Source organism: Delphinus delphis, chromosome 16, assembly GCF_949987515.2.
Source record: "Delphinus delphis chromosome 16, mDelDel1.2, whole genome shotgun sequence".
NCBI lineage: Eukaryota > Metazoa > Chordata > Mammalia > Artiodactyla > Delphinidae > Delphinus > Delphinus delphis.
Window position 1 is genome coordinate 65,374,518 of NC_082698.1, and position 26,043 is coordinate 65,400,560.

Sequence of the window (26,043 nt, forward strand, 5' to 3'; positions counted from 1 at the left end):
ATCATTGCTCTAAAAATCAATTGCTTTTATCCTGCATATTCACATGGGGAAGAAACTTATTCAATATGATATGGTATAGTAGTTAAAAGTCATATTAGCAGAATGACTCTGTGAAAGATTCTTGATTTCTCTGTGTCTTTGTCATTCAACTAAGTATGAACCCCAGGTTAATACTGGGGTTGTTTTAAGATTTAAATCACAGCAAACACTTAGAAAACTGCCTTGAATCTACTGAAGAGTTAATGAATGTTGTTATCAGTAACCTTAAAAGTAAAGTCAGAAAAATGTTTTTAATTGAGACTATTTTGAAATCTTAATAAAAGAAAAGGGCATTCTATGAATTGGCCTTACTGATTGATATATCCCTAAACTCATTCAATGTTGTGTTATTTTACATAGAAACATTTTGCATATAAGATCACCAGTTTCTTCGCATTAATATTTTTGATGAGGAGGAAATATTTTATCAATAGAAAGTTTACAGTAGTTTTATTATTTCTATGAGATAGAATTAGTGTCTTTAGTTAATTGTCTTCTATTTAGCAACTCAAATGTTTCTTTTCTTTAAATATTTTTATGTTTACAATTTCAACTATTATTCACACCAATTCTTTTTTGTCATTTCTTTGAGCTTACACTGGATCGGATGAAAAATAATTATATGGTTCCAGCCTTGGTCAAAACAAAAATGCTATAAAGGAGAAAGATAATCTTTTAAAACATTTCCATAACGATGCCTTTCTTGTCTTTGGTTACCTTTGTATTTCAGAGATTCAAGATTATCTTGCCAGAATGTTTTGTCTCCCTACATTTAAAAAATAATTGAAATATTATTAATCAAGTATTTGTTTAAAAATATGATTCCCCATTTCCCGGAAACTCCAGAAATCTGAAAATACAAATAGGACAATTTTCTCTTTCTTATTCATTTTAACAGTAATTCCGGAATTTGTAACACAAGTGAATGTTGCCTTGGAAGCCTTAAGTAAAAACTCTTTGGATGTGTTTGATGATGATCAGTTTGTGGACATCTCAAAAAAGATCTATGATACAATTCATGATATTAGATGTTCAGTCATGATGATTCGGGTAAGTTTGCTTTACCTTCTATTGAATTATTGTAACACTTTTCACCATCTGGTATGCCTGGAATGATTGCAAGAAATGTTTTATTTCTATGCCGTAACGTCAACGCTGAAATCCATTAGAACTTTAGAAATTCATATGTATCCCCAAAATCAGATCTACTGTCAAAAACAACGCTTTTACTTATGTATATGGTTGTAACTTATGCAAATGAGCACTTTTAACTGCCACATGTGCAGAAATGATAGAAACCATTGTGTGCAGGATTTGCTGAAGTGTCACATAGCATATCAAAAGCCAAAGAACAATACATAAAGTAATTTACTTTCTTTTCTTGAGCAGAAAGGAGAGGATCTTTCTCATCACTACTGAAATTTATAGAAAAATGTGTCTAAAACAAGGTATTTCTGTGGCTGAACCCTCTCATACTACATCATAGAATCAGAGTGTTCTGTAAGAAATCTCACTTGTAACTGCCAGAAACAAGAAATGTTTGAGAGTTGTCTATTTGGGAGAATATATACCATCTTCCTGAGTGTGAAATTGAGTCGTTTGTTGTGGGCACACCGCATATACACAGACCAAGATTATTTGTTTTTACTCAAAATGTTAATGTGGGATATTTTTTTAATGCTATTAAAAAGAAAAAAAAAGGGCTTCCCTGGTGGTGCAGTGGTTGAGAGTCCGCCTGCCGATGCAGGGGACACGGGTTCGTGCCCCGGTCCGGGAAGATTCCACATGCCGGGGAGTGGCTGGGACCGTGAGCCATGGCCACTGAGCCTGCGCATCAGAGCCTGTGCTCCGCAATAGGAGAGGCCACAACAGTGAGAGGCCCGCGTACCGCAAAAAAACAAAAACAAAAAAACAGTAGAAGTTCTTGGGAAAATGCACATATAAATATATGGAGATAGATTATTTTAGGATTGGTTCACCTGGAGGCAGAGTCAAATATTTGTGTTAACATTAGTCTGTTTAGGAAAAAGTGAGACAGAGAACCAACAAGTGGCGATGATGAGTCACTGCAGACAACTTGGGCTTGAGCCTGGGCAACTCTAGGAGGGTACTGTAGAGCACACCTCAGAATTATCTTACCTTAGGGAAACAAAATCCAGCTTATCCACCTATTCACCCTTGGTTAAAGGCCACCTCTCTTCAGAGGTGTTACCAGAGCCTCCTGCAGGGCCAATCAAGCTCTTGTGGCCAAAATCCACCCTGAGGCAGAGTAAAGGAAAGAAGAATCAGTAAGACTGGTGAGTGCAATTTGTAAGTATGAGTAGAGTTCAATTTGAAGGCCTCTGGAATTAACTGTTAGTAAGACTGTGAGATGGAATTGGATGTACTGAGGAGATAAGGATGGAGCCTCAGTAGTATCTGACAGGTCTGAATGTCATAGGTTACATGGAGCAGTTCATAAAAATGGAGCCAACTGAGGACCTTGTAGGGAAAAGGGCCAAGAGAAGTCGAGGAGCCTCGCAGGGCAGATGGACGCTTATGGAAGAAATTGTAAGAGAAAGTCTAGAGGTGTCAAGACATGGGATCTAGCACTTCAGAGCTCGGGAAAACCTGCCAGCAAGCCAGTTATACAGGGAGAAACCTCAATATATATTTATGAACAATCTAGAAGTATTTGTTCGTATGTGACTGGGAACAGTGGTAGTGTACTAGTACTATGTCTGAACGGCAAAGTACCTTTGCCAAATAGTTTCTTCTTCTAACAAAAGTTTTTGTTCCTTACCTGTGTGGACTAGGTGACTAGTGGGCTAGTATTAATTCAGAGCTGGATAGGTGGAACCAGGAGGGAAACACTGAAAGTATGAAGAAGGCACATAAACTTCAGGAGGTAGCTTTACAAGAGTGAAAGCCCCACATTTCCAGTATCCCTTGGTGGATGTTTGAGAAGATAAACCAGTGAAATAGCATAGGTGAACCAGGGCAGGGAATGCGTTTTGGTTTCTGTTTTGTTTTTTTCTGCAAAAGCTATCTAGGGACAAAAGTTTTATAACCTCTCCCACTTGAATATTCTAGTATTTAAAATTTTTATTATTATCAAAATAGCTTACTTATAGCAAATTAAATTGTCTTGCCATTATTTCTGTACATCCCTCATTTGCAGTAGTCCTGTTTAGGGCAGGAGAACAATTTATTGTGATTCTTAACAGCCTTAGAGGGCAGTAATTTTTCCCTATAGCCATCTCTTTTTCAAGGTAAATGCTTCAATTTCTTTTAACTGTTCCTCATAGAAATAATTGTGTTGTTTTGTTTTGTTTTTTGCGGTACACAGGCCTCTCACTGTTGTGGTCTCTCCCATTGCGGAGCACAGGCTCCGGACGCGCAGGCTCAGCGGCCATGGCTCACGAGCCCAGCCGCTCCGCGGCATGTGGGATCTTCCCGGACCGGGGCACGAACCCGCGTCCCCTGCATCGGCAAGCGGACTCTCAACCACTGCGCCACCGGGGAAGCCCAATAATTTAGTATTTTGTGTTCTTTACTAGTCCTTATTTAACTTTTCAACAAACTTCTCAAATGAGACTATCAAAAAGCATACTCTAATTAGAGCCAGTCTGTTGTCAAATAAAGTGGAAGATGTATTCTTACATTACGGCTATTAATACAGCCAACTACTGTTAGCCTAATTTTTCCCCTCTTAAACACCATGATTATTGGATAGACAATACCATTTTTGTTTTTATTTTTTATACTGTTGTTGCCTGTATATCCCTTCTCCATTTTGATTTGATGTGTTTGCTCTTGGGCCCAAATCCTAATGCTACTAAACCTGCATTATATTTCTAAATGATTCTTCATGTAATTTATCAGGTTGTTTTTAATTTTGGTTGGTGACCATACCTAAATTAGTATTAATTAGAAATATGAGATTATAATCTTAGTTCCTTCATCTATATTACAAATAAAAATATTAAATTATATTGGCCCTTAATCCCTGCTAGATAGCTCCAGTTAAGGGCATTAGTGTTAAGATCCCTTAGAATCTGATGCTCCAGCCAGCTGAGAACATACTGGTAAGTGTTTGGTTTGAAAGAATGTTTTTTTTGATTGTTGAGGTAAAGATACTCTTTCTTCAAACACATTTTATGGCCAAAAAAACCCAGATAAAGGCAGAAATCCTGTGCTTGAAACGATGCGGGATAATCTAGAGGCCCATTATCTCTGTCCCTACACCCCCAGTCACCTAGACAGCTGCTAGGGGCACCTGTACAGCACTTCTGCAGGGATTCCTTGGATGATGACCCAGAAACCATTGTACTTAACTGCTAATTTCATTATAGTATGAAAAATAGAAGGGTAACTCAGGTGTAATTAATGAAAATCTCTTTTTTTTTTTTTCCTTTGAGGACTGTCCCTTTATCATAGACGATAATAAAATTGATCTGGTATAATCTTCTCTTTCAAAGGTCAGATGTAATGCTGACCAGTATCCTGAACTTAGAACTGCAAAACTTTATTTAGAGTATCAAAAGAGTGTCAACATTAAGGCAATACATGTATAATTATGCAAGTTCAGGGAAGGCTAAGCTGTGCTCTTGAGAATGTGTGTGCGTGTTACAGAATCCAGTCTTGCACCTGAATTTTCATGAGTGTTCTTCAGTGCTCTTGAGATGATAAAATACTAACTTAAGATCGTAGCCTGATATTTTATAGTTTTACAAAAAAATATGATTATACTGGTCTTTAATATTTATTTTGATGAATAACTATGTTTGCCATTGTTTAGATTATTTTTTAAATTTCTGAGTCAAATACTGTGACTATTACTATCTCCACTGGATTCAGTGTATGGACAATTGAGTTTGTAGAATCTCATTCTTAACCTTGGAGAGTAGGAAGTATTAATGTGTTTTATCTGTTTGGTGTTTAATATCTATGTGTAAATTTTACAGTGATTAAGGGCTGTATGGTCAGGCCACTTAAGAAGGCTGTTCTCTTGCTCTCTGTACCTCCCCTCCCCAACCAGTGCCTGCTTCACCTGTATCTTATGCATAGGACTGACCTTCCTACATACTTGCCCCAGGCCCCAGCTAGTGATTGTTATTATTAAAGGGGGCTGTGAAGAGCATTCCCCTCTGCTGGTTTCCCTGGTAACTAATGAGCCCATCTGAAATCAATTCCCCTGTAACTGGCAAACTCCCCTTTCTCCCAAACTCCCCTTTCTCCCGGAGTGAGGACGGCTGCCATGTCCTGCCCGTCTTCTGAAGCACACGCTGGGGTGTCTCTCCAGGACCTTGCTTCAGACGCGTAAGCTCCCCCATCCCTTAAACCACTGACGTCTCTGTTGCTGACTCCCAGCTTTCTTCAGTCTTGAAGCTGGGCAAGCATAGGGCTTGTAGGCCTGTGCGGTGCAGCCCAGCAAGAACCCTAATAATATAATGGTTAAAATGAAAGCAAGTAACAAATCTCACTAAGCTTCAGTTTCCTCCTTTGTAAAATGAACTTGGTATTATACCTACTTTAAAGGATTATTATGCTGACAAAATGAGCTAACAGAAATGAAGTACTTAGTAAATAGTAGTCTAATAAGAAGATAGCTTCTATTGCTGTTACCACTGTGAATAGAACTAGTACTACTGAAGCTGCCTATGATTTTGTATATCTTGAAGAATGTTAGCTATAGAAGCTGTAGAAATATGCTCATGGAGCAACGTGAAGCTGAAACCCAAAAAGTAACTTGAAAGGGTGAAGTTCAAAGCATTATTTTTTTTTCTCACGGTACCGTTTACATTGTATAAGAGGACAGCCATGTTTATCAGCATTGGGTGTCTGCATTATAGTTGATTTAATGCAAATTTTGCTTTTGAACCCGTATTACTTTAAGCTAGCGTTATAATTCTGCGTATTGTTTTTCTTAACCTCTTGAAACACACAAGGAGGCTCAGTGGCTCATCTTTTTGGTAAAAGGTGCTTAACCAGAAATAGAGGAAATTTGAAAAGGATGGCATAAGTGAATTGTGAGAGACTAGCGTGGGTGGCCAGAAGTGAAATACTCTCAAAGAGAGGAAAAGATTCAGCAAAAATTCATCCTGTAACAGGTGTTCAGAATGTAGACTTTCATATATTTTCTTTGTGCATTTTCACATGTGAGTTATCAAAAGTTCTCTGAGAATACAGAGAACTTTCCAAAGACGAATGTGAAGATTTTCAGGACCATCATAAATTTAGATTTTCTGTGTTAGTTTTCTGACTTTATGTTTCAGGGAAGAGGAACATATTTTGGATATCTCACTTGATGGAAATTAATTTTTGAAAAAACAAAGAAAAATAAAATAAATTAAAAAAACATTTACATGTCCCAGTTTACATGGACCATCTTTACCTGAATCATTTAAATGGATTCTAGAATTGGAACATAGTTTAATATACAAGTTCAGCTTATATAGCCAGAAAAACCTTTTGTGTCCAGTTCTACTATGTGTATAGAAGTAGATAGATTTATAGCTTTTACTGGAATAATATATAATTTTTAAAATTTAAATTACTTGCACTGTCATGATTTCTTTGAACTTCTTTCATTGTCCACCGTAGTGTCTTTTCTTCATGACCTCAAAAATGTTTTTTCTTTATATGTCTTCTGGACTGAGCTGCTGTTTTTCTCTTTGAAGTCTCACTCACACTGCCAGAGAGAACGGCTATGGTGGTGTCAGTTAGAAGCTAACCAGTGTAGAATATTATCTTGTACAATTAGAACTCTGTGTAATGCAACTTGGAAATGAGGAAATAGTGAAAAAAATACTGTGTAAAATCAAGACGTGCATTGAAGTCCCTGTTTTACATTACCACTTACATTGTTATTTTACATGATATCATTAGTTTCTTCGCTGTGGAGGGAAATGAAAGCATACCATTAAATTACTACTTTTACCTAGTAAAGTAGCTTTAAAATTGTACTTAAAATGAAAGACAAAACACTGTTCCCTAAGATTAGGAACAAAGTGAGAATGTCCATTTTCCAAAGCAGTGCAATGTTATGGATGTTCTGGCCGGAACAGTAAATCAATAATCATAATATTAATAATAATAATATAATAAATAAAAAGTATATTGGTTACAAAGGAAAAAGTGAAACTGTCTAGATTGGTAAATTATATTCTCAACTACATTGAAAATCCTAAAAAATAAATTTATAACAACAAAAAAAAACATTCTAGTAGAACTGATAAATAAGTTTAGATCACAGAATACAGGATCACAGAATACAAGGTCAGTATACAAAAAGCAATTTTATAATGGGAGCAAGGGAAAAATAAAAATAAGGGCAAAATTAATGAAGTAAGAAAAGTACAACAGGGACTTCCCTGGTCCTCCAGTGGTTAAGACTCGGCGCTTCCACTGCAGGGGGTTTAGGTTCGATCCCTGCTCAGGGAACTAGGATCCTGCATGCCACAGGGTGCAGCAAAAAAAAAAAAAAAAAAAAAAGAAAAGTACAGTAGAGAAATACAATGAAACTCAGAGTATATTTTTCTGTATAGTAGTAACTAACAACTAGAAAATATATCTTTTAAAAGTACGGTATATTTCAGCATTAAAAATAAAATAAACTTAGTGATAAATTTAACAAAGACGTACATGATCTAAACTCCGAAAATCATAAAAATTTCAATTTTACAAATATTCAAAAATATTACTGAGAAAAACTAAAATCACTTAAATATGTGGAGTTTATCATATTTCTGGACTGGGAGACTCAGTATTGCTAAAGGGGTCAATTTTCCCCAAATTGATTTTTTTGTTTCTTTTTTCCTGCGGTGTTTGGTCTTTGTTGCTGCGTGCAGGCTTTCTCTAGTTGCAGTGAGCGGGGGCTACTCTTTGTTGCCGTGTGTGGGCTTCTCAGTGCGGTGGCTTCTCGTTGCGGAGCATGGGCTCTAGGCGCAAGGGCTTCAATAGTTGCAGCACATGGGCCCAGTAGTTGTGGCTTGCGAGCTCTAGAGTGCACGCTCAGTAGTTGTGGCACACGGGCTTTGTTGCTCCGAGGCATGTGGGATCTTCCCAGACCAGGGATCGAACCCGTGTCCCCTGCATTGGCAGGCGGATTCTTAACCACTGTGCTACCAGGGAAGTCCCCCCAAAATTGATTTTAGATTTAATGATGTCCCAAACAAATTCTCAGCAGAGTTTTATGAAGACTAATAGTCCAAGGTGGTTACATGGGTGTATACATTTGTCAAAACTCATCAAATTGTACACATAAAATTACTTGTAAATTATATTGATAAAGATAATTTAAGAAAATAATGTTTTGCGCAGTAGCCAACACCTTAGAAAACAGGCAGTTTCTTTTTTTTTTTTTTTTTGCGTTACGTGGGCCTCTTACTGTTGTGGCCTCTTCCGTTGCGGAGCGCAGGCTCAGCAGCCATGGCTCACAGGCCCAGCCGCTCCACGGCATGTGGGATCCTCCCGGACCGGGGCACGAACCCGTGTCCCCTGCATCGGCAGGCGGACTCTCAACCACTGCGCCACCAGGGAAGCCCCCACAGGCAGTTTTAATTAAAGTCCTACCAAACAGTATTAATTAGGACTAATTAGAAAGGCCTGCTTGGACTTCTGAAAATGCTAACACTTTGAATGCTATAAAATTAACACCTTTCTACTTTATAACTGTCTGCCTACCAGATATTTCTAATGCATGTCTCCTCTTTTGTTGATTTTTATTCCCTATATTTGTAACTCATTACTTATTATCTTAGATCGGGGTTGGCAAACTTACGGCCTTAGGGCCAAATTTAGCCCACCATCTGTCTTGTATGGTCTTCAGGTGAAGAATGATTTTAATGTTTTTAGATGGTCGAAAAATTTGTAAGAAGAATTTCTGAAATGTGAAAATTATATGAAATTCTAATTTTAGGAATACAGACACACCCATATATTATACCTTGCTCTTTGTGCTACAGCAGAAACTATGCAGCTCACAAAGCCTAAAACATTTACTGTTTGGCTCATTACAGAGCAAGTTTTCTCACCCTTGTTTTAGATAGTCTGTTTTGACTGTTTACCAAAATCTTGAATGCCTTGCCCAAGGATCCAATCACTCCTTTATTAGTTTTCCCTTATAAATCCAATTGTCCAAAACATTTGAATATTAGAATTGTTTTTCCTTCCAAGTTCCTTGAATCATGTGACCACCTAGAACAACTTCTGCTAATTCTTTCTATTCCCACGGGACGGGATGAATAGGAAGTGTCCCAGCCTCCTTTCTCCATCCTCCTTTTTACCCTGAGGGCTTCCACGCCTTAGGTGCTCAAATTTTTTTACCTTTTCTTTTGTAGTTTGAGCTATCTGTGCTTCTTCCTTTGCAAATTTTATATTCCTGCAGAGAGAGTCCTTTAATTACTAGGACTCACCCTTCTCCAAAAGCTGAATGGAATTTTTTTGCGTTCTTGGTATTTTCATTCAGCAGATAAAATTAAATTTTAGCTTAGCCTTTGATTATCATACATTTTGAAATTCACTTTTTGAGACTTACATGATGTTGAAATTCATCAACTTTATTCAACCATTGCTTCTTCTTTTTTTTTTTTTTTATGTTATGGTAGTAACAAATTTGTCCAAAGATTATTGGATTGCAAATGAATTTTCATAAAATAAGTACTTGCTGAGTGAATTTAAGCATGCAGTGAATTAGGGTAAGTGTATGTCTTGGTTTCCTTAGGACAGATTTGGATTATCCCCCTTTTCACTCTCAAAAGTATCAAATTTGGACGATATATTGTTATGTTCACTCTGGTTTCTGGGTCCTGATTATGCTGCTTGAGGCCCCATGTTGCATCATTTTTACCCACCAGACTACGTTCCACAGTGCCTGGGCACTAATGATCACAGTACTTTATCAAGCCAGGTTTTCCGACACTTTCTTTCCATAGGCCTAACTGCTAGCAAATGTTCCCTTCCACTCTTCATGCTCTGCAGACCCTTTGTTGACTGTGGAGACTCTATTCAGGCACCATTCACATTTATTTAACGTTCAAGAATTTACACCTTTTCATTTTTCGGTGGAAAGCAGATTTCCTGAATTCATCTTAGTCACTCTGCATTCTCACAGGAGTCTTGCCAGGGAATACCAATTAAAGCACTTTGTCCTTTTTGGAAATGATACGACTCCTTTATAGTGTCAGAGCCAGTTTGTAGAGAAGCCAATTTCCAGGGGGCTTTCTAAAGAAATTTAATAAAAGACGTGCAGCAGAGTAACCTTAGCTTTATATGCAGATTTAAATCAGACATTACTGGGAAGAATTCTGTAGTGAGGCTCTTGCTGTTTCCTCTGAAAACAAAGAGTTTAAGGCAAGGAAAAGCAGAATCGCCTGCTAGCACTGGTCAGCAAGAGGTGAGACTGTATGCTCTCAGTGCACTTAATGACCTTCCTCATGTGTGCACCATTTGAAGAGACTTTTGACTAAGGGAACAGAGGTGACTAGAGTAGGAAAAAGTGTTCACTGAGAAACCTGTTGGTTAAGCTACAAAGCAGCACCAGTCAGTGATCTCTGTTGCTCATGCTGGGAGAGAGATGTTCAGCTTGAAGTCATTCTCGGGAGTGCTCTTTCACCAAAGGGTCAGAGCCATGGACTGGCAGGAGAGTCAGTGGTCCAAAAGGGCTTTGATGCAGACTAGCCTTGCACTCAGGGAACTCTACACAAGTGCTATGCAGAGCCTCTGATTCAGAGTAGCTGAGTTTAAGGAGCCAAGCATCTCTCTTTGAAAGTACCTTCAGGGGAAATAGCTAGCACTGTGAATAGAAAAATAATATGGGGAGGATGGGGGGATGTTTAGTTGTGGAATCTTAAGGGATTTTTTTTTATCATTTGTTTCTGGTAAGTTAATTATTAAATAATTTATTTCAATTTTTATAACTAAACTTGCATTAGTAATTAAGTAAATTAGTAAATATATTAAGTGTTAAATCTAATAATACGTTTTCATTATTTTCTATTTTGTTTTCATCCTAAAAACTCTTATGGGGGGCTGATCGCTTAACTCAAGTGAAATGTTTGGCTGCCCACATTTCAAAAGTAACTTTTGGAATGTTGAATAAGCCTTCTAGAGAAAAGAAGTCTGAAAGATACAATTTATGAAGTGATGACTTTTAAGATACAGACTTTGGCATAACTCATAGTAGGAGGGATATTGAGACTTTTGTGTTTCCAGTATCCGTAAAGTAAATGATGGAGTTTCAAAGGGAGAAATATTCTGGAGTCTGATAGCAAAGGTCAGGAAGTGAAGTGAGGCTCTTGAGGTCACACACTGATGGGGAAGTAACAGGATAAGATCCAGAGTCTTTGAGCACCTGGTTCAGGACATTTTCCTTTACCTCGGTAGAAGGAAACAGCCCAGTGTTGTTATGCACTCAACAGGAGCCCTTCTACCTCACTGACTCCCCTTTGTTGATGGGCCACTTAGTTATAAACACAGAAATCCCAAGAACCACTTTTGGGGCAATTTGTTGAAGAATACTTATCCTACAACTCTCTTCCCTGCACCTTCAAATTCAGATACTTAGACCTCCTGACTGTTTCTCCAGTTTGACAGACATGCCTACACTTCTGGTGTCTTTCCACTTACTGCCCTCTCTAACCATGTGCTTCCTTTCTTTCTTTTTTCTTTTATTTTTTATTGGAGTATAGCTGATTTACAGTGTTATGTTAGTTTCAGGTGTACTGCAAAGTGAATCAGTTGTACATATACATATATCCACTCTTCTTTAGATTCTTTTTCCATATAGGCCATTACAGAGCATTGAGTAGAGTTCCCTGTTTTATACAGTAGGTCCTTATTAGCTATCTCTTTTATATATAGTAGTGTGTATGTGTCAATCCCAATCTCCCAGTTTATCCCTCCCCACCCCCAACCCCCAGTAACTATAAGTTTGTTTTCTACATCTGTAACTCTATTTCTGTTTTGTAAATAAGTTCATTTGTACCCTGTTTTTAGATTCCACATATAAACAATATCATATGATACTTGTCTTTCTCCGCCTGACTTACTTCACTCAGTATGACAATCTCTAGGTCCATTCATGTTGCTGCAAATGGCATTATTTCATTCTTTTTTATGGCTGAGTAATATTCCATTGTATATATGTACCACATCTTCTTTATCCATTCCTCTGTCGATGGACATTTAAGTTGCTTCCATGTCCTGGCTATTGTAAATAGTGCTGCAGTGAACATTGGGGTGCATGTATCTTTTCAAATTATGGTTTTCTCCGGATGTATGCCCAGGAGTGGGATTGCTGTATCGTATGGTAGCTGTATTTTTAATTTTTTAAGGAGCCTCTGTACTGTTCTCCACAGTGGCTGTACCAATTTACATTTCCACCAACAGTGAGGTGGAGGGCTCCCTTTTCTCTACACCCTCTCCAGCATTTATTGTTTGTAGATTTTTGATGATGGCCATTTTGACCCGTGTGAGGTGGTACCTTACTGTAGTTTTGATTTGCATTTCTCTAATAATTAGTGACGTTGAGCATCTTTTCATGTTCTTTTAAGTAAAACTGTCACTGTTTGCAGGTGACATGATACTATACATAGAAAATCCTGAAGATGCTACCAGAAAACTGCTAGGGCTCATCAATAAATTTGGTAAAGTTGCAAGATACAAAATTAATACACATAAATCTCTTGCATTCCTATACAGTAACAACGAAATATCAGAAAGAGAAATCAAGGAAACAATCCCATTTACCATCGCATCAAAAAGAATAAAACGCCTAGGAATAAATCTTCCTAAGGAGGCAAAAGACCTGTACTCTAACCATGTGCTTTCTACAAGAATTGCACAGCAGACTTCTTCAGGTCTGAGTTATCATTACCTTACATAACATCCTGCATAAGCCCTTTAAGAATCATGAATAAAAATAGCATCTTCTACTTCAGACAGCCTTTATCTTCTTCCTGAAGTTTATGTTTACCATGACAGATGGCATTATATACTTATGTGCTTATTTATCTATTGCCTGTCTCCCCATACAAGAATATAGGCTATATAAAAGAAGGAATTTTTAGACCTTTAAACTAAAATAAGATGTTAGACTTTTTCACAGTTAACGTGATTGATTTGGTTGCCAAATTTGACATTTGTTTGAAATATGATCATTCGACCTCACAGAATTAAGGGCAAGAAAAAGGTTACTTTGTTATATTTTATATTACAAATAGTGATGGATAATAGGAAACTATCTCCATAAATATTTTCATGAAGAATTAAAATTTGCTTGATCTTTGGTTTAAGATAATTTTGACAGTGCCAATGATCTTTACTAAATATTGTACTCTGTGACCACTAATGCTATCACAAATGTACGTACACATGTGTGTCAATGCTAGTTGTCTCACTACGAGCTTCTGTAAAGTAGGATATGTAGTTGGTTTAAAATGTCCTTTATTTTACCTAATGCTCATGACAAGGTTCCTCTTTAAAGATGATGGCAGTTGTAGAACACCCCTGATGTGACCTCTTGATTGTGTGCATTAGCTGTTGGGTTGTGAGAGAAGGAAAGATCCTTGAGGATGGAGTTTGTGGAACTTGCTGAAGTGTATTTTATACACATTATCTTGTATTATCAGTCCCTTGGTGTTATAGGCTCTGAAAAAAATCACAAAATTATCCACAAATTTACTGATTAAAATGTGTTTTATACTGTCTTATATTGCAGTGTTTGGAACAGAAATCAGAAATTTAATTAAAGTCATAAAATATAGAAAGATACCATAACAAAAATTATTTCTAATCCTTAAAAATGGCTGTAAAATACATTTTAACCAGTGCATAGTGGTCTGTATACTACAAAATATAAAAAAATAAAACCAGGTTTTTTTTTCTTTTGTTGTTCTTTGTTTGTTTTTTTATACTGCAGGTTCTTATTAGTCATCAGTTTTATACACATCAGCGTATACATGTCAATCCCAATCACCCAATTCAGCACAACACCATCCCCACCCCACAGCAGTTTTCCCCCCTTGATGTCCGTATGTTTGTTCTCTACATCTGTGTCTCAACTTCTGCCCTGCAAACTGGTTCATCTGTACCATTTTTCTAGGTTCTACATACATGTGTTAATATACGATATTTGTTTTTCTCTTTCTGACTTACTTCACTGTTTATGACAGAATCTAGATCCATCCACGTCTCAACAAATGACTCAATTTTGTTCCTTTTTATGGCTGAGTAATATTCCATTGTATATATGTACCACAACTTCTTTATCCATTCATCTGTCGATGGGCATTTAGGTTGCTTCCATGACCTGGCTATTGTAAATAGTGCTGCAATGAACATTGCGGTGCATGTGTCTTTTTGAATTATGGTTTTCTCTGAGTATATTCCCAGTAGTGGGATTGCTGGGTCGTATGGTAATTCTATTTTTAGTTTTTTAAGGAACCTCCATACTGTTCTCCATAGTGGCTGTATCAATTTACATTCCCACCAACAGTGCAAGAGGGTTCCCTTTCTCTACACCCTCTCCAGCATTTGTTGTTTGTAGATTTTCTGATGATGACCATTCTAACTGGTGTGAGGTGATAACTCATTGTAGTTTTGATTTGCATTTCTCTAATAATTAGTGATGTTGAGCAGCTTTTCATGTGCTTCTTGGCCATCTGTATGTCTTCCTTGGAGAAATGTCTATTTAGGTCTTCTGCCCAGTTTTTGATTGGGTTGTTTGTTTTTTTTAATATTGAGATGCATGAGCTGTTTATATATTTGGGAGATTAATCCTTTGTCCGTTGATTCTTTCACAAATATTTTCCCGCGTTCTGAGGGTTGTCTTTTGGTCTTGTTTATGGTTTCCTTTGCTGTGCAAAAGCTTTCAAGTTTCATTAGGTCCCATTTGTTTATTTTTATTTCCATTACTCTAGGAGGTGGATCAAAAAAGATCTTGCTGTTATTTATGTCAAAGAGTGTTCTTCCTATGTTTTCCTCTAAGAGTTTTTTAGTTTCCTGTCTTATATTTAGATCTTGAATCCATTTTGAGTTTATTTTTGTGGTTGGTGTTAGGGAGTGTTCTAACTTCATTCTTTTACATGTAGCTGTCCACTTTTCCCAGCATCACTTATTGAAGATACTGTCTTTTCTCCATTGTATATCCTGGCCTCCTTTGTCATAGATTACTTTACTATAGGTGTGTGGGTTTATCTCTGAGCTTTCTATCTTGTTTCATTGATCTATATTTCTGTTTTTGTGCCAGTACCATATTGTCTTGATTACTGTAACTTTGTAGTATAGTCTGAAGGCAGGCAGTCTGATTCCTCCAGCTCCGTTTTTTTCACTCAAGACTGCTTTGGCTATTTGGGGTCTTTTGTGTCTCCATACAAATTTTAAGATTTTTTGTTCTAGTTCTGTAAAAAATGCCATTGGTAATTTGATAGGGATTGCATTGAATCTGTAGATTGCTTTGGGTAGTATAGTCATTTTCACACTATTGATTCTTCCAATCCAAGAATATGGTATATCTCTCCAGCTGTTGGTATCATCTTTAATTTCTTTCATCAGTGTCTTACAGTTTTCTGCATACAGGCCTTTTGTCTCCCCAGGTAGGTTTATTCCTAGGTATTTTATTTTTCTTGCAATGGTAAATGGGAGTATTTCCATAATTTCTATTTCAGATTTTTCATCATTAGTGTATAGGAATGCAAGAGATTTCTGTGCATTAATTTTGTATCCTGCAACTTTACCAAATTCATTGATTAGCTCTAGTAGTTTTCTCGTGGAATTTTCAGGATTCTCTATGTATAGTATTATGTCATCTGCAAACAGTGACACTTTTCCTTCTTCTTTTCCAATTTGTATTCCTTTTATTTCTTTTTCTTTTCTAATTGCCGTGGCTAGGACTTTCAAAACTATGTTGAATAATAGTGGTGAGAGTGAACATCCTTGTCTCATTCCTGACCTTAGATGAAATGCTTTCAGTTTTTCACCATTGAGAATGATGTTTGCTGTGGGGTTTATTATGTTGAGGAAGGATCCCTCTATGCCCACTTTCTGGAGAGTTGTTTTTTATCATAAATGGGTGTTGAATTTTGTCAAAAGCTTTTTCTGCATCTACTGAGATGATCGTATGGTTTTTATTCTTCACTTTGTTAACATGGTGTATCACATTGATTAACTTGCATATATTGAAGAATCCTGCGTCCCTGGGATAAATCCCACTTGATCAGGGTGTATGATCCTTTTAATGTGTTGTTGGACTCTGTTTGCTAGTATATTGTTGAAGATTTTTGCATCTATATTCATCCATGATATTGGTCTGTAATTTTCTTTTTTTGTAGTATCTTTGTCTGGTTTTGATATCAAGGTGATGGTGGCCTCATAGAATGAGTTTCGATGTGTTCCTTTCTCTGCAATATTTTGGAAGAGTTTGAGAAGGATGGGTGTTAGCTCTTCTCTAAATGTTTGATAGAATTCACCTGTGAAGCCATCTGGTCCTGGTCTTTTGTTTGTTGGAAGATTTTTAATCACAGTTTCAGTTTCATTCCTTGTGACTGGTCTGTTCATATTTTCTATTTCTTCCTTATTCAGTCTTAGAAGGTTATACCTTTCTAAGAATTTGTCTGTTTCTTCCAGGTTGTCCATTTTATTGGCATAGAGTTGCTTGTAGTAGTCTCTTAGGATGCTTTTTATTTCTGTGGTATCTGTTGTAACTTCTTTTTAATTTCTAATTTTATTGATGTGAGTCCTCTCCCTCTCTTTCTTGATGAGTCTGGCTAATGGTTTACCAATTTTGTTTATCTTCTCAAAGAACCAGCTTTTAGTTTTATGGATCTTTGCTATTGTTTTGTTTGTTTCTATTTCATTTATTTCTGTTCTGATCTTTATGATTTCTTTCCTTTTGCCAACTTGGGTTTTGTTTGTTCTTCTTTCTCTAGTTCCTTTAGGTGTAAGTTTAGATTATTTATTTGAGATTTTTCTTGTTTCTTGAGGTAGGCTTGTATAGCTATAAACTTCCCTATTAGAACTGCTTTTGCTACATCCATAGGTTTTGGATCATCCTGTTTTCATTGTCATTTGTCCCTAGGTATTTTTTGATTTCCTCTTTGATTTCCTCAGTGATCTCTTGGTTATTTAGTAACATATTATTTAGCCTCCATGTGTTTGTGTTTTTCACGTTTTTTCCCTGTAATTCATTTCTAATCTCATAGCATTGTGGCTAGAAAATATGCTTGATATGATTTCAGTTTTCTTAAATTTACTGGGGCTTGATTTGTGACCCAAGATGTGATCTATCCTGGAGAATGTTCCATGCACACATGAGAAGAAAGTTTAATGTGCTGTTTTTGGATGGAATTTCCTATAAATATCAATTAAATCTTTGTGGTCTATTGTATCATTTAAAGCTTCTGTTTCCTTCTTTATTTTCATTTTGGATGATATGTCCATTGGTATAAGGGAGGTGTTATTATAGTCCCCCACTATTTTTTTTTTTTCTTTTGGCGGTATGCGGGCCTCTCGCTGTTGTGGCCTCTCCCGTTGCAGAGCACAGACTCCGGGCGCTCAGGCTCAGTGGCCATGGCTCACGGGCTTCCGCTCCGCAGCATGTGCAATCTTCCCAGACCACTGCACAAACCCATGTCCCCTGCATCAGCAGACAGACTCTCAACCACTGTGCCACCAGGGAAGCCCTCCCGCACTATTCTTGTGTTACTGTTGATTTCCTCTTTTATAGCTGTTAGCATTTGCCTTATGTATTGAGGTGCTTCTGTGTTGGGTGCATATATATGTTTAATTGTTATATCTTTTTCTTAGATTGATCCCTTGATCATTATGTAGTGTCCTTCCTTGTCTCTTGTAATATTCTGGTTTTTTAAGTCTATTTTATCTGATATGAGTATAGCTACTCCAGCTTTCTTCTGATTTCTGTTTGCATGGAATATCTTTCTCCATGCCCTCACTTTCAGTCTGTATGTGTCCCTAGGTCTGAAGTGGGTCCCTTGTAGACAGCATATAGATGGGTCTTGTTTTTGTATCCATTCAGCAAGCCTGTGTCTTTTGGTTGGAGCATTTAATCCATTCACGATTAAGGTAATTATAGATATGTATGTTCCTATGACCATTTTCTTAATTGTTTTGTGTTTGTTTTTGTAGATCCTTTTCTTCTCTTGTGTTTCCCATTTAGAGAAGTTCCTTTAGAATTTGTTGTAGATCTGGTTTGGTGGTGCTGAATTCTCTTACTTTTTGCTTGTCTGTAAAGCTTTTGATTTCTCCATTGAATGTGAATGAGATCCTTGCCAGGTAGAGTAATCTTGGTTGTAGGTTCTTCCCTTTCATCACTTTAAGTATATCATGCCACTACCTTCTGGCTTGTAGAGTTTCTGTTGAGAAATCAGCTGTTAACTTTATGGGAGTTCCCTTGTATGTTATTTTTCATTTTTCCCTTGCTGCTTTCAATAATTTTTCTTTGTCTTTAATTTTTGCCAATTTGATTACTATGTGTCTTGGTGTGTTTCTCCTTGGGTTTATCCTGTATGGAACTGTCTGCTCTTCCTGGACTTGGGTGGCTATTTCCTTTCCCATGTTAGGGAAGTTTTCGACTATAATCTCTTCAAATATTTTCTCGGGTCCTTTCTCTCTCTCTTCTCCTTCTGGGATCCCTGTAATGCAAATGTTGTTGCATTTAATGTTGTCTCAGAGGTCTCTTAGGCTGTATTCATTTCTTTTCATTCTTTTTTCTTTATTCTGTTCTGCAGCAGTGAATTCCACCATTCTGTCTTCCAGGTCACTTATCCGTTCTTCTGCCTCAGATATTCTGCTGTTGAATCCTTCTAGTGTAGTTTTCATTTCAGTTGTTGTATTGTTCATCTCTGTTTGTTTGTTCTTTAATCTTCTAGGTCTTTGTTAAACATTTCTTGCATCTCCTCGAGATCTTCACTGCCATTGTTTATCAGAGTTCCTGGATCATCTTCACTATCATTATTCTGAATTCTTTTTCTGGAAGGTTGCCCATCTTCACTTCATTTAGTTGTTTTTCTGGGGTTTTATCTTCTTCCCTTATCTGGTACATAGCCCTCTGCCTTTTCATCGTTTCTGTCTTTCTGTGAATGTGGTTTTTGTTCCACAGGCTGCAGGATTGTAGTTCTTCTTGCTTCTGCTATCTGCCCTCTGGTGGATGAGGCTATCTAAGAGGATTAATGGGAGGGACTGGTGGTGGGTAGAGCTGACTGTTGCTCTGGTGGGCAGAGCTCAGTAAAACTTTAATCCACTTGACTGTTGATGGGTGGGGCTGGATTCCCTCCCTGTTCGTTGTTTGGCATAAGGCAACCCAACACTGGAGCCTACCTGGGCTCTTTGGTGGGACTAATGACAGACTCTGGGAGGGCTCATGCCAAGGAGTACTTCACAGAACTTCTGCTGCCAGTGTCCTTGTCCCCTCAGTGAGCCATAGCCACCTCCACCTCTGCAGGAGACCCTGCAACACTAGCAATTAGGTCTGGTTCAGTCTCCTGTGGGGTCACTGCTCCTTCCCCGGGGTCCCAATGCACATACTACTTTGTGTGTGCCCTCCAAGAGTGGAGTCTCTGTTTCCCCCAGTCCTGTCGAAGTCCTGCAATCAATTCCCACTAGGCTTCAAAGTCTGATTCTCTAGGAATTCCTCCTCCCGTTGCCAGACCCCCAGGTTGGGAAGCCTGGCGTGGGGCTCAGAACCTTTACTCCAGTGGGTGGACTTCTGTGGTATAAGTGTTCTCCAGTCTGTGAGTCACCCACCCAGCATTTCTGGGATTTGATTTTACTGTGATTGAGCCCCTCCGACTGTCTCATTGTGGCTCCTCCTTTGTCTTTGGATGTTGGGTATCTCTTTTGGTGAGTTCCAGTGTCTTCCTGTTGATGATTATCCAGCATCTAGTTGTAATTCTGGTGTTCTCCTAAGAGGGAGTGAGAGCACGTCCTTCTACTCCACCCTGTTGGTTCCTCTCTCAAACCAGGGGTTTTTGCACATTGTCCATTATCAGTAAAATTCATGGTTTGGGCATAAATTCAGAGTGCCTGTTCAATGGAAATTTTTATTGAAAATAAATTTATAGACAGCTAACCTCTCCAATGAGTTTTGCTAATTTAACTCTTAGAACATAACCTTACTTTAGGTTTGCCTCACAGTGCTCCATCTTCAAGGAAATTCTCTTTCTTTGAAATGCCTTTGTGACCGTGAATAACTCAGGTCTTCTTTCAGGTTGGATTTGCACTTGCAAAACAGGGAAAACAAATATACCTGCATTTGATCTGAGTTTAAATGGGATAACACATACACAGCATTCAGTGAAGTTTCCGACACGTTTAAGTGCTCAATAAGCATTATCATTATAACAAATTAGTAATGCAAATAAAATAAATTTGTTATGTGTGTTAGAGTAACAAATGCTAGCTGCTGTAATACAAGCCCCAAATCCCAGTAGCTTATCTCAGTGATGGTTTATTTATCGTTCATACATTGGTTTGATGCTAGCTAGTTTCCTGGATAGGTCTCTACTAGGTGATAACTCAGTGATTCACAGTCCTCCAGTCTTTTGATACTGCCCTAATGTGACCTCCACTGTCGCTGCAGAAAGGGAACAGACAGTAAGTAGATGATTAAACAGGAAGTTTGATGACCAGACTTCTATGAGGCATACTTCCTTCTGCATCCCAATGGCCAACACTCATTCCAATAGGACGCAAATCAACTGCAAAGGAGGTGGTAAATGTCTCATTCCTTTATGTCCAAGAAGAAGAAATGGGATTGGTGAACAGCTGACCATTCCTTGTCACACGCTCTTTCTTCCAGTAGTTATTGCTGTGCAATGAATTACCCTAAACTTAGTGACATAAAACAACAATCAATATATTATGCTCCCAGATTCTCTGGGTCAGAAGTTCACAAAGGGCATAGGCTTGTTCACTTGCACGTCTGATGTCTGGACTGAGGACTGGAAGACTAAGGAAAACTGCATTTAGCCTCTCATGAGGCTTGGCTTTCTCACAGTATGACAGCCTATGGATATTGGGCTTTTTTCATGGCATTTAGGGAATCCAAGAATAAGTGTTACAGTTAAAAAAGCACATATAATATTTTATTTTCTAACCTAACCTCTGAAATCATGCAGCGTCACTTCTGCTATAATCTATTGGTTACAAACAAGTCAAAAGCCTCCTCAATTCAAGAAGAGGAAACATGAACCCTACCTTTCAATGGAAGGAGTATAAAGGTCAAAAGGAACATATAGGTTGGGAAGTAATTTGTGCCCATCTTTGGAAAATGCAATATGCCTTACTTATTATAATACTCTTATTGTCATCGTCTTTATTACTAATTTTTTACTGATTAACTTCGTGACCGTAGTTTAATTTAAACAGGCTTCTTCTTATTAAGTAGTAAAATAAATCAATGGAAATATGCTTAAACTATTCCAGGTGATCATTTGTTTAATTACAGAGTTTTGGGAGTTCTGATTAATCAGATATGCTAGTTAATTAGAAGAGTTTTAAATTGCCACATTTTAATGTCTTCTCTAAATGTATCCATTTTCTTATTTAAGATGTTAAGCTATGCACAGTCTTTTTTATATCTTCTTTGAAAAATAAATGCCTTTGAAATAAATATCTAGGAAATACAAAATAGAATAAAAGTCTTGAGAAGTATGTGTAGAATATGAAATTATCATGAACCTGGATAGCACGGAATGAAGAAGGTACCATATTAAGGAATAATTTTCTATCTGTTATGTAGTCTCCTCAGTCAACCACTTGAAAAATATTTGAGAATCTTCTGTCTTTCAAGCACTGTGCTAGGTTTTAAGAACACAAACATGAGTGAGATGTAATCCTTGTTCTCAAATAACTGGCAGTCTCATGGAGTAAAGAGATACATAAGCAAATGATAGGATTTTATTGTGACAGTGCTATAATGGAAGCATATAGAATCATTGTTGGAAATATAGAGTTTTTAATTCTGCCATGGAGAAAATTATGCAAAGATGTAACCGTTTGGTGACATTTGAGTTGGGCTTTGATGAAAGAGTAAGAGTTGTGTAGTTGGCATTGTGGCTTAGGCCTTTTGCAAGAATATAGAGGTAAAGGTATGTTTAGAGAACTGCAATTAAGCCAAGGTGCCTGGACCCCAGTATACAGGTGTAGGAAGACTGAAAAGTAGGAGGATTCCAGATTGTTAATATTTTTTTATGTCATTTCAAAGAGACATGACTTGGCCAAATGGTAATAGGAACAGAATCACTAGGCTTGGCACAGAGTATTCAAGATTCTTTCCATGGGATTTGGGTTGAGGAGTAATGCTCTGTCTCACCTGCCACAGTCATTCACCTCAAGCTGCCTAATATTTGAAAATTCTGGTTCTTTTAGCAAGACAGTAGGAGAAATTAGTAATTGGGTAGACAACAACAAATCCCTTCCAGTGTATTTACTATTAGAGAAGGACAGGAGTTTTCATCAAATGCCAATTTATGGTTTATGCCTCACTAAATATATTGATCAAATGTAATTTTCAGGAATTGCTCCTCCTTAGAATATGAAACATCTCCAAAAGGGAGATTGGAAGAGTGATAAAGATAATAATATTAGTAATGATGATGATAATAATGGAAAAGAAGTGAAGCTAGTGTTTGGAACCAAGCAGCATTTTTGTATTTGCAGTGAGCTGAAGCCAAGCATATGCCAACAGCATTTTTAACTGCCTAACTGTCTCTGAGGAGATTTAGGAAATCAGACTGACAGTCAGGCATGTTCACCACTAGAGCAGCCAAGGTGAAGGATTGAAGGACTGTCTTTCCAGCTGCAGGGATTCACTGAGTCTATTCCAGAATATTACATGTCTTTGATTACAGAGGATTTTGGTGTTAAATTGATGGAAGAAATTGCTAGTCAAAATGCAAGTGGGAGATATAAATGCAAAAAATATGAACTCACCAATGAATGCAGAGAGAATCATTTTCTCCTTCAGATGCCTTGTTTCTTTATTAAATCTGAAGCTTTACATGTTTACTTCAAAAGAACCACATCAATCAGAAGGTTGAAAGACAGTGTGTTATGCTGTGACGAGCACTGGATTAGAAATCAGAAGACCTTGATACTGGTCTCAGCTACATTATATAGCAGCTGTGGAGTCCCAGATCTGTCCCTTTAACACACTGTTACACAGTGTCCTGATATATAAGGGGGGATAATCAAACTTGTAATGCTTATATCACATATTTTAGTGGGTCTTTCCTTTCTTCTTTCTTTCCTTCTTTCCTTCTCCTTCCCTCATTATTTAATATATTCATTGGATCCTTTTTATTAATTTATTTTGATAAATTGTTATTGAATACCTATGTGTCAATAAATCTATCCAATATTTAGGCATATAGAGATGGAAGAGATAGATAAGATCTCTGTTTACAAGAAGTTTATATTCTTAGTGGAAGGAGAAAGTAAACAATTAAAGAAAGAAATAGACAAGGCAGTTATGATGAGTGATATTAAGGAAGTAGAATGATGTGATGGAGAGAAAATTGGCATAAGAGATAATAACACCTTAAATACAGGAGTCGGGGAAAGCCTCTCTGAGGAGATCAAATTTGACTTAGTTAATAAGAATCAGGATGATTCATCCCTTTTAAGACAGGGAAGAATGTTGCAGGCAGAATAGAGTAAATGCAAAGATGGCAAGTTTGGGAAAATGCTAGTTATACCTAAAGAAAAGGAAGAAGACACTGTGTGTAAAACTTAGTGAATGGAAGAGGGGAGTGATCTAGTATGATTTTTAGAGAGCTAGACAGAGAATAGATTACTTTGCCCTTGTCAGATATATTAAACAGTTTGGATTTTGTTCCAAAGCATTGGGAACTATTGAAATATCTTTAATAGGTGAATGACATGATCCCATTTGCATTTTAAGAAGGCCCCTCTTGCTTTTGGTGAAGGTTCACTTTCCAAAAGATCTCCGAAAATGTGTTAATCAAGCAAAACTATGTTTATTAGACTTAGTGCAGTAAAGTAGAACACCACCTTGACAGTCTTACTAGTGTCTCAAAATGCGGAAATTAGATAAGGCTCTTTATGTCATTTTAAGGCCTGTGCTGAGAGATTTTAAAGGGCATATTTCAAGAGAGAGAGAACTGGTTGGGATTAGGTGACATAGTAGACTTGGGTGGGTGGACACAGTGAATTGAAGATTATGAAATGAATCTGGATGACTTTGTTAGTCTTTATAACCGATCAGTTTAGCTGGATCAGTTTTCTTTTCTAGGAGCAGGTATTTCCTGGGGAAAGCAGCTAAGTTATTATTGCTTAATCTTTCTATTACGAATACAGGAATAGGAAAGTCTACCCAGTCCCATTATTGTTTGACACAGGATCAGGAAATTATGTTGTTTTCATTTCTCACTAGTCCATGAAAATATGTTGTTCCAGGTGGAGGTTGGCAGGAAAAGACGTGAGAATACCAAATATGAGTGCCGTAGTTTTCCAGGCAGCGGATGACACTGATGTAGATGAGCACTGCACTCTCCAATACAATAGGTACCTGTGTCTGTTTAGCACCTGAAACTTGGCTAGTGTGAATTGAGATGTGCTACGTAAGTGTAAAACCCACAACAAATTTTGAAGACTCAGTAAGAAAAAAAGAATATAAAATATTTCACATATATTTTTACATTGGTACATGACAAATTGATTTTAATAAATACGTTTTAACCAAATATATCAAAATATTATCAATTTGATCTGTACAAACTATTATTTTATTAATGTGCCTACTAGCAAATTTAAAATTCTATAGGATGCTTGCGTTATATTGGTATTGAACAGTGCTAGACTAGAGAGTTGGCAAAAGAGGTAGATGGATTTGACATTTATTTTGGAAATAAAATTGACTAGATTTTCTAGGAATCAATACGGAATTTAAGGAAATTAAATTTGGAAATAAATCAGAGAAATAAATTTAGCTCTTAGGTTTCTTGTTTTGGGACATAGCATGTATATGAGTGTTACTTAATGAACTAGGGGAGATTTAGATAAAACAGTTTGTGGTAGAAGTTTGATTCCATTTTAGTGGGCTCATTAGATGTTAAATTTGCTTATTTTACAGACATGTTATATGGGTCATTGAGTATATGATTTTGAAACGTAGAGCAAAAATTTGGCCTGTGATTGGAATTTGATTTCCCTTAGCGTAGAATGTAGTCACACCTGGAGAAAGTATATAAGAAAAGAATAAAGTGATACAGAAAAAAATATTTGGAATTCACGCTGAAGAGCTAGCAAAGGAGACTGAAAAGAAGTAACAGGAAAAATGGGAAGAAAATCAAGAGAGTGCTATCGAAGAAGCCAAGGCAAGAGTTTTTCGACTGTGTAGAATGTCACTTAGAGGACTGATAAAATGAGATGTGTGCATTGTATTTGGACACATAGATGATCAAGTAGGTAATGTAAATTTAGATATGTGGTGTATTGATGTCAGGGTTTCCTAGAACTGATGACTAAGGCTGAAGCTAGCAAAATGAGCTAAATATTCCAACTGTAGTTTGAGAGAAATGCCAATTTTTGGGGAGCAGTACACTTCCATAGAGCTTAGATATAAGTAGGGGATTTGGGACAGGGACAAAAAGATTAGATTTTTTGAAACGTGTAGTGTTCTGAAAGAGATATTAAACAGTTCTCTCCTTTCCCTTTGGAGTGCCCTTGGGACACTCTGCGATGTCCTCACGCTATAAATGGAGGAACAATAACAAAATAAGCCTGATACCCTGTGACTGAACCCACACTCTGAAAGTGAACTCTTTATGCTTTGTGTAGGCATAAAGTCATACACTGTGAACATTACATATAGCTTTTCACAAGAACGTTAGTTGTTAATGACTGTTAATGTCTCAGTTCTAGGCTCCTGCCCCATTTTTTTTTTTTTGCTGTTCTTACAGTTTTTGCTGTTGAACTATGCTCTTTGCTTGGAAGGCCTCTTCTTTCCTGTGCCCTTATGAATATTTACAGAGTCATTTGTCT

At 37.2% G+C, this 26,043-nt stretch overlaps 1 protein-coding gene across 1 annotated transcript in view; it reads left to right on the forward strand.

Annotated features, from left to right (window-relative positions):
• Positions 1-26,043, forward strand: part of CTNNA3 (catenin alpha 3) — a 1,614,209-nt gene that overhangs the window by 1,295,826 nt on the left and 292,340 nt on the right. Inside the window, exon 13 of the mRNA XM_060034928.1 lies at positions 938-1,089. Within this exon, the coding sequence (XP_059890911.1) occupies positions 938-1,089 (152 nt within the window). The remainder of the gene's footprint in view (positions 1-937; positions 1,090-26,043) is intronic.